This window comes from Pseudorasbora parva, chromosome 10, assembly GCF_024679245.1.
Source record: "Pseudorasbora parva isolate DD20220531a chromosome 10, ASM2467924v1, whole genome shotgun sequence".
NCBI lineage: Eukaryota > Metazoa > Chordata > Actinopteri > Cypriniformes > Gobionidae > Pseudorasbora > Pseudorasbora parva.
In genome coordinates this window covers 38,302,750-38,319,294 of record NC_090181.1, presented here as the reverse complement: position 1 = coordinate 38,319,294, position 16,545 = coordinate 38,302,750, and the positions used below count along the sequence as shown (strand labels likewise).

General features: G+C 39.0%; 1 protein-coding gene and 1 long non-coding RNA gene across 2 annotated transcripts in view; one reads left to right on the top strand and one right to left on the bottom strand.

Annotated features, from left to right (window-relative positions):
- The window catches only part of cdc5l (CDC5 cell division cycle 5-like (S. pombe)), a 35,852-nt gene that overhangs the window by 15,261 nt on the left and 4,046 nt on the right, over positions 1 to 16,545 (bottom strand). The window contains exons 6-12 of the mRNA XM_067456032.1: positions 13,084 to 13,302; positions 12,859 to 13,003; positions 11,814 to 12,002; positions 11,580 to 11,728; positions 6,030 to 6,192; positions 5,757 to 5,921; positions 5,529 to 5,609 (exon numbers count right to left, since the gene is read on the bottom strand). Of these exons, the coding sequence (XP_067312133.1) occupies positions 5,529 to 5,609; positions 5,757 to 5,921; positions 6,030 to 6,192; positions 11,580 to 11,728; positions 11,814 to 12,002; positions 12,859 to 13,003; positions 13,084 to 13,302 (1,111 nt within the window). The remainder of the gene's footprint in view (positions 1 to 5,528; positions 5,610 to 5,756; positions 5,922 to 6,029; positions 6,193 to 11,579; positions 11,729 to 11,813; positions 12,003 to 12,858; positions 13,004 to 13,083; positions 13,303 to 16,545) is intronic.
- Positions 1,326 to 4,003, top strand: LOC137090748 (uncharacterized). Its single transcript, XR_010907964.1, has 3 exons — positions 1,326 to 2,142; positions 2,751 to 2,988; positions 3,186 to 4,003. It is a non-coding gene; the product is annotated as an uncharacterized lncRNA (long non-coding RNA).

The window sequence follows — 16,545 nt, the reverse complement described above, 5'->3', positions numbered from 1 at the left end:
AAGTGAGTCATTGAGTCATTCATTCAAATGATTCATTAAAAACGCTGAATCATTTAGTAACAAAACACCGTGCTGAGTGTTTCTTTCTTTTGGAACTATTTTCGTCATAAAATCATGGTTGAAATGGAATAAAAAAAGGTTGTTTTAGGCTACTTGTTTATTGAACTAGGCTACACCCTTCATGCTACACAATTCACAATTGCAAAGTTGACTTGTGTTATTGACAATATCATACATCATAAATATAAACAACTACAAAAAGCTCAGCAGTATGTTTCTTCTGTGAGTTTATATTGCTGCTCACTTTTGTTTTGTTTTCTCCACGAATGTCTCTCACAAAGAGACAGGCAGCGCGAGCCTCAACGCAACTTAACGTACCAGGGGCAGAGATACACTCATCTATCGCTGTTTACATTGAATATAATAAAAACAACAACAACAACAAAATCTGAATCATTCTTGCATTTCTGGTTATTTGGATATTTTATTTATCCCAGACAAAGAATGCGCGTCGATCATAGAAGGAGCTCGAATCGCAAGTAAGTCTATCCGAAATACTCTGTATTTGCTGTATTGCTTGGTGTTTTAATTACTAGAAGGAAGATACATTTTCGTTTCTGCACTTATTCTTTTTATTCATAACTTTGTTCCGTGAGCTACTCACAAATTGCACTTTAACCAGGGCAGTTTGAAGCGCGCTGTACGCAATCACCAGCCGTTATTAAATAATAATTGTTGGCTTTTAGCACAGGTAGTGAGTGATAGTTTGGTTTCGATTTGAGTCGTTGGCAGACCGTTGCGTTGATTAATCTTTGGGATAATTATAAAAGCGTCCACACCTGCTATCCCTCAAGCAGTGATCAGTGTGTATTTAATAAGCGTGTCAGCGCTGTCGCGGTAGCGTCAGCGGGAGCGTTCAGCCCTCGTGTTCAGCCGCCTCGTGTGAAGACCGACAAGTGTAAAGACATTCGTTTTCGACTCGACCTACGATCGACTCCACCGTAGAACGAACACCGAGAACGCACTTAAGTATTTATTTATTTCTCTATCCTCTTTCTCCTTCTCTCTCTCTTCTCACAATGTGCTTTCAATACATACCCACTATTTCTACCCCTCGCTCCACTATCAGACGCAGACGGCAGCGCAACACTGCTAATCTGCGTCTTATTCCTTCCTCTACTAATATTCCTCCCTCCTTTTCTCTGGGTCTATGGAATTGTCAGTCAGCTGTAAACAAAGCTGACTTCATTCCAGCCTTCGCCACTCATTCCAATCTGAATATCTTGGCCTTGACTGAGACCTGGAACCGTCCAGAAGACTCAGCAACTCCTGCTGCTCTCTCTAACAATTTCTCCTTCTCACACACCCCTCGCCACACTGGCAGAGGTGGAGGTACAGGTTTTCTTATCACAAACAATTGGAAATACTCAACCCACACCTCTCTCTGTAATAACATCTCATTTGAATACCATGCTATTACAGTTACAGCTCCTGCTAAAATCCATCTTGTAGTCATTTACCGCCCTCCAGGTCAATTGGGCACCTTTGTTGAGGAACTAGATGTGCTGCTGTCCTCATTCCCTGAGGATGGCAGCCCACTTGTAATCCTTGGTGATTTCAACATCCACCTGGACAAACCGTATGCTACAGATTTTCACTCCCTTCTATCCTCATTCGATCTCAAACTTCTTACTACCTCACACACACACAAATCTGGCAACCAACTTGACCTCATCTACATACGCAACTGCACTACAGAAAACACTTTGGTCAAACCCTTACACTTCTCGGATCACTACTTCATCACATTTAATATACATCTCACTACTCTTATGCTTCCACCTCCTCTACCAGTTAGTTTCAGACGAAACCTGCGTTCTCTTTCTCCCTCTCACCTCTCCTCCGTTGTATCATCCTCTCTTCCGTCACCCACACAATTCTCCTCTATGGATGTCAACACTGCAACAGACACTTTATGTTCCACTTTAACCACTTGTCTAGATACTATCTGCCCTCTGTCTTCTAGGCCAGCTCGCGCTACTCCCTCTAACCCTTGGTTATCTGATGTTCTTCGTGAACACCGGACCAAACTTAGGGCAGCAGAGAGAAAATGGCGCAAATCAAACGACCCATCTGACCTGAGTAAGTACCAATCTCTGCTCATTTCCTTCTCACAGGACGTCCATACAGCTAAATCCGCATATTTCCACAACAAAATCAACAGCACCTCAGACTCACGCACACTTTTCAGAACTTTCACCTCTCTCCTCTGTCCCCCTCCACCACCTCCCACTACCTCTCTTTCTGCAGACGATCTTGCCAATTTTTTCACAAACAAAACCACACTCATCAGCAGTCAGTTCACACCTCCACACAGACACACTTTTGAATCAGCCACATCCACAGCCAAACATCTTCTCTCCTCCTTCTCTACACTCACTGAGGACGAAGTATCTAAGCTTCTCCTCTCCAGCCATCCCACTACCTGCCCTCTAGATCCCATCCCCTCACATCTCCTACAAGCCATCTCCCCTACACTCTTACCAGCACTCACACACATCATCAACACATCTCTCTCCACCGGCATCTTCCCCACCACATTCAAGCAGGCTAGGGTAACCCCACTGCTTAAAAAACCCACATTAGACACATCACTTGTAGAGAACTACAGACCTGTTTCTCTCCTACCATTCATTGCGAAAACACTTGAAAGAGTCGTTTTCAACCAGGTCTCATCTTTCCTCTCACAGACTAATCAACTGGACGTAAACCAGTCAGGCTTCAAAAAGGGCCACTCAACTGAGACGGCATTACTGTCAGTTACTGAAGCCCTGCGGCTGGCTAAAGCTGCATCCAAATCATCAGTCCTCATCCTCCTTGATCTGTCTGCTGCCTTTGACACTGTGAATCATCAGATTCTTCTGTCCACCCTCTCATCACTGGGCATCACAGGGACTCCACTCCACTGGTTTGAGTCCTATCTCACAGGTAGGTCTTTTAAGGTTGCCTGGAGAGGAGAGGTATCCAAAACACATCAACTGACCACGGGGTTCCTCAGGGCTCAGTGCTTGGACCTCTCCTCTTCTCCATTTACACTACATCACTGGGACCCATCATTCAGGCACATGGTCTCTCTTATCATTGCTATGCTGATGACACACAGCTCTACCTCTCATTTCAACCAGATGATCCCACAGTAGCTGCACGAATCTCAAACTGTCTGGCGGACATCTCGGCATGGATGAAAAAACATCACCTGCAGCTCAATCTAGCAAAGACTGAGCTGCTTGTTTTCCCTGCTAACCCCACCAAACAACACGATTTTACCATCCAGCTAAGTTCATCTCTGATTACTCCTTCGGGGTCGGTCAGAAATCTTGGAGTAATCTTTGATGACCAGCTGTCCTTCAAAGACCACATCTCGAAGACGGCTCGGTCATGCAGGTTTGCATTGCACAATATCAGGAAAATCAGACCGTTCCTTACGGAGCATGCAACACAGCTTCTTGTCCAAGCCCTGGTCATTTCTAGACTTGACTATTGCAACGCGCTTCTGGCTGGACTTCCATCTTGTGCAATCAAACCGTTGCAAATGATCCAGAACGCTGCAGCACGTCTTGTATTCAATGAGCCCAAAAGGGCTCATGTCACACCTCTATTCATCTCTCTGCATTGGCTACCACTCGCTGCCCGGATCAAATTCAAAGCCCTGACTCTTGCTTATGGATCTTCCACAAGCGCAGCACCCGCATACTTCGACTCACTCCTACGCGTCTACACACCCACCAGAAGCCTTCGCTCAGCTAATGAGCGAAGGCTTGTGGTACCATCACAGAGAGGCATGAAATCCCTCTCTCGAACTTTTTCTTTCATTGTTCCGGGTTGGTGGAACGATCTTCCGTCCTCCATACGCACAACAGAATCACTCACTTCGTTCAAAAGACAGGTAAAAACTCATCTCTTCCATGAGCACTTAATCTTACATTAAAAAAAAAAAAAAAAATTCCCCTCTATTTCTCCTTTCTTCTTTCCTTTTCTGGTCTTTGCTACTCTAAGCAGTGTACAAATCTTAGTATTTAGGGCACTTTTTGTGTTTCGTTGCCTCTTCTTGACGGATCGCTTCCTGTTCTCCTGAGTTGTAAGTCGCTTTGGATAAAAGCGTCTGCTAAATGCATAAATGTAAATGTAAATGTAAATGTAAGAATGTCAAGCCATTGGCTTACAGACAGACCTGTATTCTCCTGTGAATATGGTTTGTCTGTATGTGTATTCAGAGGCAGTGAGCAACGGGCTTTCAATATAATATTAAATAAATATGTTAATGTACGATAAAATAATTGTCGGCGTTAATTAATTAATGTGTTAACACGATAACTTGTCCGGCCCTAATTATTTCACATCCAAAGATGAAGGATCAGATGATGGAGAAGTTACTGAAGAGTAGTTAGTTTAGCTATGCTGCAGGTGCACTGTGCTAGGTATTCTTGTACATTACACTAGCGTACTGTGATGCGATCTAAACATACAACAGGTGATCAAAGCTCAAAGACTGCCCATGTCATGATAAACAATAGAAAACGTATTTCACTACTTACTAAGTTGCTGTCCTCTTCATGGTAACGTTAGCTAGTCCTCTTGTGCAATTTAGCTTCTAAATTCTGGTTTTCATATTTTTATATTCAGTAAAAGACCTTTATTTTGAAATAGCGATGAGCACAGAAAAAATAAATAAAAGATTGGTAGACAACCAATTAGTTTTTTGATATATCACCCTAAAATTTGGAACACAACTTGTTCATATTTCTGGCTTTGATTGTCTTGTGGTTTAAGAGTAAAGCATGTTTGTAAAATACATATTATAAAATATATAAAATATTATAAAATATATATTTTTACATTTTCATAAATCTAAACTTGTATAACTTTTTTTATATTTTATTTTCATAATTTATTTGACTTCTACAATAATCTGCCAAGTGTCTTCTTTAAAACGAGACCAACCTGAGGTCTATATTCCAAACCATTCTTGAACAGACATTTAAGTTTGTATAGTGCATTTTCATGTCTATGCAAAAAAAAAAAAAAGAGTTTTTTTTAAATCTTTTTAGTTTTTTTTTTATTCCGTTCCTAAAAATCACAGCGACCACTCGACTTCAGATAACCATAACTTTAGTTTCAGACAAGCCATGAAATAAATAAAACTATATTTGAAAATAACTTGACCCCAGCTTACATTTGGTATCAAAAACTGTAAAAAGTAACATTTCACCATGTGGTGGGTTTTCATAGATCACATCACAATTTGTCTTAAATGTCATTTTGTTAAAAAAAATTGTGAGAAAATCGTATCATGAAATTTTAATCATGAATTATATCGCATCGTGAGTTCAGTAAAACGTTGCATCCCTACATTTCATGTTTTATTTTACTTCAAGTAGCAAAAAAAATGAATGATTCAGATTTAGTTTATTATAGTAACCCTGTTGGGACATAAGCAAATAGGGTGAGATGCGCATGAATATTCTCACCTCTGAAGGTCTCGGTAAATCTCTCTGAACTGCCGTGTGTCTCTGACGCAGCTCCTTCTCTCTTTCAGCATCTCTGACGGCCTGTGGAAAAGTCACACAACATAAACACCACCAAAAACAAGTAAACAAACATCTAATTTATTTAAAACACCTAAACATTATACTGTGTTAACAGATCTCAGAAAGCTGCATTAGAAACTAGCGTGTCACAGCACTTAGTAAACTAACCTGTTTACGCAGTTCAATCTCTGCCGCATCCTCCACAAAACTCTCATCCACCTCGGCTTCCTCCAGCTCTTTCTCAGCGTTTTCAGGAAGAACAATCTCAAAATCATTTTTGGGCACCGGCAAAGACATCAAGCCCAACTTGAGCTGCTCACGGGACTCCCTTTGCTAGAAAAAACAGAGCACATTGAACCATGATGCAAAAAGCACACTGGTGACATATCTGTACTTAAATCAATTGGGCTTAAGACTCAAGGACTTAAGGTTTTAACGCACCAAGTGTTTCGCAAATGACGGGTCGCTGTAGTCCACACTACCCTCCTCTGTGTTTATGTTGAGTTTGTCCCGCAGTGGGGTCCTGCCCGGGGTCACACCCACCGAGGGTTTGGGAGTCATTCCACCCTGAGGGGTCATGCCCTCAGATCCATGGCTGGGGGTTCTGGGAAACCATATCAATAAAGATTTATTCTCACAGCTCATTAACCTGAAATTTAGCATATACTTTAATACTAATTACATGCAGAAAACAGATCATATCTGGTTCAAAATACAATACTGTTTAAAAGTTTGGGGCTGGTAGGAATTTGTTTTTTGAATACATTCTCTTCCACTCACCAAGGCTGCATTTATTTCATTGTATAATTCACATAAAAACTGTGAAACTGTAAAATATTATAATATAAATAACATTCCTATTGGAATATAGGAATTGTAATAAAATATAATTTATTTGTGTGACGCAAATTTGCTGAAAAAGCCAAGTTCAAAAGTCAATATCTTAAAAAAAAAAACATCTTTATACTAAAATCTATACTTCTGTGCCCAACCATAACCACCAACCAGCCTAAATTTAATTAACTGTTTAACTGAGTGGAATATTGGTTTAATCATTGTAATATTAATATAATAAATAGTTTAAAAAAAGAATTGACTGAACACTATTGTCTTGTTGCTGTTGGTGGCATTTTAGCTACTCAAGGGCATGTGATAGTGATTTTATTTGCATCAACAGCCCTAAACCATGAGACCACCTATCCAACACACTTAGGGACAGTTCACCCAAAAATGAAAATTCTGTCAATAATTACTCACGCTTTTCATTACAAGCTCGTAAGACCTTCATTCATCTTCAGAACACAATAAAATATATTTAGAATGTTTTTAATACCTTTCAGGGCAATGTGCATCAAAAATGTCTTTGTGTTCCAAAGATAAATGAAGATCTTACAGGTTTGGAACGACATTAGCGTGAGTCAATAATGACAGAAATTTCATTGCAGAAACAGAGGCCAGATGCTGGGTTGCAACTTCATCCATATCCTCATCTCAGTACTAAACGAGAACATTCAGAACCCTGTCCATGTTTTCATCTGTTGCCTCATCTATATTTTAAGAAAACATCTTCATTTTCAGCTTAGTTGACAATTCGCTATTCTAATGAGCAGCAATGCCATGTAGGAGGCGTGTATATTATATATAGACAATCTTGAAAGACTAGCAGTTGTGAGTCTGTGACCGACTGAGAGACTGAAGAACATATGCACCCTTTTAGATCACACACTCGTCATCATTTGTTATACTTTGGCCATAGATGCATATATCTGCAGGTACTGTGGATAATCGGGGGGGGGGGGGGGGGGGGGGGGAGACGACATTATAACATTATAAACATTATGTAAAAAAAACATTATAAAAATTTTGTTTTTTCAACATCATTTTGTTGTAGCCAACCAGAACGTAGGCTACATAATTTTGTTTTTAATTTTCAGCTAGTTTCAAGATCAAAGACGGTGGGGAGAGAGCGGAATTACAACTGGTATAATTGGTAATGCTATTTTTTAATGAAGACGATGTGTGTGTTGAGCTTCAGGATGCAACGCTGAACATTTACTGTTCATATGCGGCAGCTTGCTGAAGATATACGAGCTACTGGAAACACAAAGTGACCAGCATGAACGGATTTTGCAGATGCATCCCCGCCATTGTGATGTGTGGAAAACCGGTCTGATGGCAAAAACAAGGGGTGCTTCTCAATATCCCTCCTCGTTTCCTCGCTCTTCCGTCCTCCATCCTATGACCCGGAAACCGATGGAGCTCAGCCATCTTGTAGGAGATCTCAATTCTCTTACTGCACCGCGAGGATGGAGGAGTGAGGAGGCTTCCTGAGGAGTCATGAGTGAGGATACACTGGAGTATCCTTTGCGGAAGTGTTTTATCGGCTAAACGTGACGCACGCAATAATTCTCCTCCCCCTTCATATCGTGCCACAGTTTATTCATCATTATTATTATGCTTACATGTACAAGACACAAATGTTTGTCAAATAACAACAACTGGCAGTTGCAGAATTATATCAAAGCACAAGAAAATGAACGAAACAAATAGAGAAACAAATACAAACCAATGCTATACAATGAATAAAAAGCTGTTAATAACTAGAATTCGTTGTTAATAATAACTGGTAATATTAATTAAAATATGGACAAATGTGGTATTTTGTGAAGGCTGAAGCTCACAATATAAAAAGTTCTCTCTAAAGTTCAAGAATCCCGACTAAATCCAGCGGTGTCATTATTAATTGACGCCGCTTTGAAGTGACGTTAAAGGGAGCGAGGATTTATCATTTCACTTGATTCAATTCCTCTGTCCTCGCGTCTTTTCCTCGCGTCCTTCCCTCGCATCCTGAAGGGGCAGAGCTAAGGAGTGAGGAAAAGAAGCTAGGAAAGGAAACGAGGATGCACAAATAAGAATTGGGAAGCACCCAAGCATTCACTGACACCAATGTCATTTCCTCTCTCAAGAACCATAAAAGGCACCAAAGACGTCATTAAAGAGCATATTGTAGGTTAGAGACTCCAGTGAGTCAGTGTATAGAAAAATAATGTAGGACCTGGAATTTCTTTAAAATATACTTGTAAATACGCTAATAAGGCTTTTTGAGTCGTTTTTGTGAGAGAATTTTACTTCCGCATCTAAAAATGCGCAAACCGGAAGTGACATAACGAGAGGGAGTGCCGTGACTTTCAACCATAGGAAAACAATGGATCGCCATGGCAGCTCGGACGCTGAGGAAATTATAAATGTTTATTAATACTCATATAGCAGACCACAGCCATGCAATTATGACACACAATAAGGGACAGGCCAGGATTAGACAGAACAACGATCAGAGGAGAGGATTTGAGTTGTTGTGTGAGGAGAAACATTGGAAAACAGAGCAGGTAAGAGAGTCGGCTCATAACATTATACGCTAACACTGTGCTCAGATTACAATACTTTGCAGAAAATTATCATGTATCAGGCAATCGCAAAGCTGCTATTGGTCATCTAGGAGTATTGATACCAATAACAGAAACTAATAATAAGTTCAGACCATCTGGTTAAGTCACACTCGCAGTCCACATTAGATGTTAAAGCCGGGCGCGGGGCGTAATGTTACCCGGTCCTGTTTTTGCTGATATAACGTTATGAGCTCGCAGACGATGTTTTTCCCTCGCGTGGACATTGTGGATGCTCGTATGGTCGTGGCTCGCAGCATGTGAGGAAAAACACGACGAGCACGTTTCTCGCACCTCCCTCTCTCACGATATTTTTTAAACATACAAAATCAAAAAAAAAAAAATCGGGAGTCGGCTTGATTTTCACCAGCATGGCTGTCCCCTATTGCCAAATCATGCACAACAATGTCACAGGCTAGATCTATGAGTATTATTATGCTATAGCTCAGTTGCTGCAACCATTACAGTGACTTTTTACACACACACACACACACACACACACACACACACACACACACACACACACACACACACACACACACACACACACACACACACACACACACACACACACACACACACACACACACACACATAAGCACGTGCGCCCTCACTCCTTCTCTGGTTGTTTCTGTTGAAAGGGCTGCTGTTCTGCTTTTCAACAAATCATTTGCACACAAGTAATGTTTTCTATCTAAAGCTAGCAGCAACATTGAGTCTCTGGTTTGAGTCTCTAGTCTCTGTTTAACGCAAACGCTTGTGTGTGTGTGTGTGTGTGTTCGCCCGGATCGCCTCAGTTACGGTGCTCCGTTCACGCGGTTTCTCCGAGCTGATCGTCTGACGGATCCGCGACCGGCCGTCACACTCCGCCGCGGCCGAGCCACAGACAGTATTTTTGAGTACCGGTATGTATTTGAGTGAACGATGTATACGCTTGAATAAAATATACATTATCAGCACATTAGTCCTGACTTTTTTTTAAAAGTGTGAGACTATGCATGTGTGTTTATGTAGCCTACATACTTTGTATTAATCAATGTTGAAATTGATTAATGTAAAAACAATAGCCAAGAAGCATTGTGTGTGAGTATTTAATCATTTAATATTATCCTTTAACTACATGAGTATTGCAATGTTAAACTTCATCATATCGCTGATAATCCGCGGTGTAAAGTGAACACACACACACACACCACCGCGTGTGTCAAAGCAGATGCAGAAGTGAAGTACCGTCTCTTCGCCTGCACAAAACGCCACAATGCAGCTTTTCTTACTTTTTTTTTTTAGGAAACCTGTGGACTCAATGTCCTGACAGGCTGGACACTATCATTTTCCATGACAATGATAAATTTAAATAGAAAAACTACCAAAAATACACTGATTACTAAAGAATACCAACCTATTCTGCACTGAGCCAATGCAGAGCTTGGCAGACGACTCCCTCTCGTGACGTAATATGACGCGATGTTGAAAAAAACTGCAGTTTTACAAACAGCCAACAAAACGGCCACTTTATCTGCTAAATTTGTGCTCTTATGTCTTTTAAAAACATTTTAAATCCTGCATTACCTTTTCATATGGCATTTTCATACAAGGTTATATGTTTATCTCAAAAAAAATTTAACCTGCAATATGCTCTTTAAAAAGTCCATCTCACTACAGTGACTACAATAATTTTATAAAGCAACGAGAATTATTTTTTTTGTGCACAAAAACCAATAACGACTTATACAGTGACGGGCTGATTTCAGAACAAAGTTTCGAACGTTATAAATCAGAGTATTGATTCTTGATTCGGATCGCCAATGTCACGTGATTTCAGAAGTTTGGCAGTTTGACACGCGATCCGAATCATGAATCAGTATGCTGATTCATAACCATTCAAAACTTTGTTTTGAAATCGGCTTACTATAAAAAATACTTGTTGCTTCTTAATATCATTGTAGAATCACTGTAGTGAGAAAGGCTTTGTAACGGCGTCTTAAGTGCCTTTTATGGGTCTTGAGAGAGGAAATGACATTGTGGCCAATGGAGGCCTGTTTGAGCCATCGGATTTTAAAAAAAAAAGATATCTTCATTTGTGTTCCGAAGATGAACGGCAGTCTTTTGGGTGTCGAACGACATAAAGGGTTAGTTCACCCAAAAATTAAAATTCTCTCATTAATTACTTACCCTTAAGACATTAAGGAGAGGTGGGAACCTACAACTGACAGAAATCCACCGTAGACTGACTGCAATTATATTAAATCTGTGGTAGTGAGTAGCAACAGATAACTTTAATCCCTGCACTACTGGTTGCCAAGTAATGGTTGTGAATGACATTCACTGATGTTAATCAACATTGTAGACAATGAATACATTTTTACTTGTGTCCAGAAATTGCCATGTGTTGCTTTGTCGCTGGAAGTATGAACGCAAGCTTTACTGTTTTAATATGGCATTTTATTTTTGAAGACGTTTTACAAAACTCAATTATTATGATTAATTTATGAAAATGCAAAGCCAAATTTTCCATTTAAAATTGCAAATTTGTATGCATGATGGGTACCTGAAGGGTGTAGACAGCACGGTGTTGGGCGTCTGGACCACCTGTCTCTGTGGTGTGACACCAGAGAAGTCGCTCTCATGGAGGGGGGTATTCAGCCCTCCTTTAAGAGGAGTGTCCACGTTTGTAAGTGCCATCAGGTTCTGGGCTTCCTGTGGGGGTAAAAGAACAGATCAGTGAGACTCATGGCAGAACATAACACAACCCGATTGAAAAGTGTGTGAAACTGGACCAAACCTGCAAGATCTTGTCCTGTGCTGCTGGAGTTCGGGGTGTGCGCAGGGCCATGGAGTTATTGGTCACGTTGTATTCAGACAGGAGAGCACTAGAGGCCGAGTTAGTGATTCCAGACTCCTCTGCGGTCTGACGGGCGATTTCACTGGCCTGACCCAGTTTGACAACCTCCTCCAGCTCAGCATCAGAGATCTAAAATCAAAACAAATCAGTAAAATTTAGTTATTCAACATAAACTATCACCAAAACTTTTATGAAACACATTGAGCGGCTAATGTGTTGTGATTTTTGTTATTTTAGTATTATTTATATACATTATAATATTTCATATTTTGAATTTGCTTTTCATTTAAATTTTTGTTAAATTTGTAGTATTTTTTATGTGGGTTTTTTATGAGGTTTTTTAAATATTTGTTTTCTATTTATTTATTTGGTTAACATGTTGAAATCAGTGTTATATAAGTATTATTTATATACTATTATAGTAATATTGTGAATTAGCTTTTCATTTTATATTTTCAGGTTTCACTTTAATTTTAGTTCAAGTTATGCACGTCAGTAATTTTCATTTTTTATTATGGCTTTATCTTCGATGGCTATGTTCATGGTGAGAGCCAATCATTTTGTACATTTCAAACATGCTCCACAAAAAGGGGTAGAAGAATTACACTGTAGCAAATTATGTTTAAAAGAAAGTGGATTCTGAAGATATTAAAACTTTGGTGAATTTTCTCCTGATAATAAAAATGTGTCTGTCTTGAGTGTCCTATCCAGCATTGTGTGAAAATAACGATCACAGCTATTATTTAAAGGGAATGTGTTGTCCCAAAATCAAGATTTATTTCACTTAATTTATTGTTTAAGCACTGATCACAAAGTTTATATTTATATTTCAATTAACAAAAATGATTTGGAATGGTTTTAGTTAACAATAGCACTGGTTGACTGGGTGGTTGAGAAGGAATTATACAGTTTGTGTTTAAGGCAAGAACCACAGAGAAGACTATACTTTTAACCAGGGTTAAGGTGGTAATGGAACTGAACTGACCTGTGGTGCCGGAAGCACCAGTTTGCTTCTCTTTTTTGTGAACTCTGACACTCCACTGGTCTGCAGGATGGCCGAAGGCAGATCGGACTCCTTCTTCTTCTTGATCTTCTGTCTGTCCTTCTTTCGGTCACGATCCTCCTTCTCACTATACACGAAACAAGGGTGATAAAACAATGTCCATCCAAGCCACTGAACTACCTGCAGCTCAAAACACGAACCGCTCACCTCCTGAGATCTCCATCCAGATGCTGCTGGCGTAGTCGTTTGAAGTCAGGTTCCAAAGGATCATACAGCTCCATGGACGTATCGTAGAATCCCTGAGCGGGTTTCTTTTCAAAAGGGATCTCGGCATTATAGTCGACACCTCTCTTCTTCTTGCGCTTCTTCTGGATGTCGATACCTGCAGCTCGCAGCTCCCTGCGCTTCTGAAGTGCAGCCAGACGACTGCAGAAGAAAATGGAGGGAAACCAGTGAAGACACCTTTTATAAATCAACAAATCCAAAACTGTGCAAATTAATAAAATTCTCATTATGACATTATCAACTACACTTTTTTAGATCATAAAATCAACATCAATAAATAGAGTTATTAACTACTTTTTTTTTTTTAATTATCGGCAGATACATTTTTCTATTTGGCCGGTGTTATAAGCAGGACTTTAATATATTCTGACGGCACTGAACGCACCAGTGCCCAAGCACATAGCCCTCCAATTCTCCATCTTCATTAGTTCACCTTTATTAGACAGAAACTTTAAACAAAGTAAACGGTGGAATTATAGCACTAAAGAATTACAGAATTTGCTTTTCTATTATCAAAAGAACATCAAACACTCGCTTTTTCATCTACCATCAACATTCAGCAAATAATTTTAGTCTATGACTATCTGATAAACATTTAATTGCAAACCTTGCAGACATACAGCTGTTTGATCTGCTTAAGTGTGCACTTGTAGCTTGCATGAATGCATGTATTCCATCTGTGTGAATTGAATGTGGACAGGAGAGCTCAGCTCAATATAGTTATTTTGCATACAGCATACATTGGTCATCTGGATAAAGCACAGCATAGTTTAAAATCAGTTTTCCAGTGGAGGGAAAACTGATTTTAAACTATGCTGTGCTTTATCCAGATGACCAATGTATGCTGTATGCAAAATAACTATATTTAAAAAAATATACATAACTCCCAGTGTATACAAACCTAATAGATTAAGTGTCCTGTTTGTTACAGTTCTAACTTCCTTTTTATTCACATTTCTTTATTTGTGAATAATAGGATTACAGAATCAAGAAGTTGCCATCTGAAGTTAAATTTTTGTTTCAAATGATTTCTAATTTAATAAATATTATGTAAAATACACACATGTATTTAATTTCAGCATTTGTTTCAGGGTGTTTTTCCACCCTTCTCCAAGATACCAGCATTGGCCATTAAAAAACAAATCTATATCTAAACCTAATTTATTGGTCAAACTTTACTTTCACTTTATATTAGGTGGTCTTAACTATGTAGTAACATTTTCATTAATCAATTGATACAATGCACTTATTGTGTACATAAATGTTTTTACATTGTACTTACATTTTTAAAAATACCTGCGTGTAATAATGTCTGTAATTAATTTCTGTAGTTACATTTGTAATTAGAGTTGGCACTTCCCTTACACCTAACCCTACCCTTAACTTACCTAAACTTACCTATACCACCACACCTGTCCCTAACTATACCCTTATCCCACCTCAATATCAGTGCTTTGCAATTCAATTTGAACACAATAAGTACATTGTAGTTACTTTTGATTTAAATACATAGTACTTAAGGCCACCTAATATAAAGTGGGGCCAGTCAAACTTAAGATTAACTACTTAACAATTTTTGCCTCAGTCCTAATTACTCTTTGTTGATAGTTAGTAGTAGGGCTGGGCGATATGGCCCAAAAAAAAAATCCCCGATTTTTTCCACCAAAAATTCGATTTACGATTTAAAACGATTTTTTTCCCCCTCCTACTTAAAGTCAACATGCAGATGACAAAGAAATTGTTCAAAACAAGTTTTAACTTTATTTTGTTTAGGTAAAATTAAATATTTGCAGCTTGGTAGAAGTGCCACCTGGGGTGCAAAACTTTCTGCATGTGAATAACCCCGACTATTCCACAGTATAAATGGGCACCATATCTTTTGCAATATACAGTATACATATCAAAGGTTTATGAATTGATATGCAGATAAAATTAACTTTTATTAACAACAGTAATGTGCAAAAAAAGTATAGGGAAAATTTAAATTTAATGCTCTTATTAAATATAGATTAGCATTGTTCTTCAATAGTCTCACACTGAACTGATCGACAGCTTCAGTGATTATTAAAGGAGCTCTTTACTTAACTGTAATTTAGTCACAATTTGAAGAAAAGTTTAGTTTTTCCTGAGACTGTGACTTCGTACTTTTCTCCATACATTAGGGAGTGGAAATCGCTAATAAATCAATAATCGCAAAAAAAAAATCAATAAAAATGCTACAAAATGGATTACACATTTAAAAAAAATAAACTAAAAAAAACATTCGACTATTTCTTTCACAAGACCCCTTTAAACTTTTAGTTTTACAAACCATCACATTAAAAATAACATTACAATCGGATATCTAGAGCTTTGAAGTGCTGGAAATAAGTGTGAAGCTCTTGAAAACCATTGGAAAGTGCTTGAATTTCAATCTCAAAAGGTTGTACGAATCCTGAGATAAATAATGACAACAACAACAACATTAAATCCATGTGGTTTTACTACAGTAAATCATGGTGAATGTTGGTGATTTGTGACTGAAACCCCTGACCTTCGCTCAGCTCTGTTAGAGCTGATATCTGTGGTTTATAACAGAATTCTGCCCCGACCGCTTCCACTAGATCACAGTAGCGATGTTATTAATTCTGTGGTGAATTTAAACGGTCTCTCACTGGATCACCAGCGCTGTGTATCGTGTCTGTCACGAGATTGGCCCGTGTGTGAGCTCGCGCTGCGTTCGTGTCAGCGCAGCTTTAAATGAGTAGCGCCTAGCGCGGTTCCGTTCAGACAAACACACTTTGCAGCGGTGTATTGTTAATTGTTCTGTGAAAAACTGAACCAATTACGAATGACACTGTATGTTGTTAGACGCGATCCTTGTTGTTTGTGTACCTCTGTGGCAAACGCGCGCGGGGAGGGCTGAGCCATTACGGGAGCCCAGAGGGGAGTCGGCGGATTTGAAAGAGAAAACCGATTTTCATTCACAAAAATCGTCGTAAACTAAAAACTCGAATTAATCCATAAAATCGATTTATCGCCCAGCCCTAGTTAGTAGGGTAGCTGTTAATTTTAGGTATTGGATAGGTGGTGATGGGATTAAAGGGATGGTTTAAAAGTTAAACCATCAAGTTGCTCACCCTCAAGTTACTCACCCTCAAGTATCCTAGGTGTAGATAACATTCCTCTTTTAGGCAAATACAATCAGAGTGGTAAAAAAATAAAAATAAAGTAACAAAAATCTCCTTTATAAATGGCAGCAAAATATTTAAAGGTCAAAAAAATAATAAAAATAGTGCATCTACTGAAGTGATTCGATGCATTTGTGAAAGAAAAATATCCATACTTAAAAGTTCAATATCTTGCTTCTGATGGACTGCCTTCCGCATTCAACTTGAACAGAAA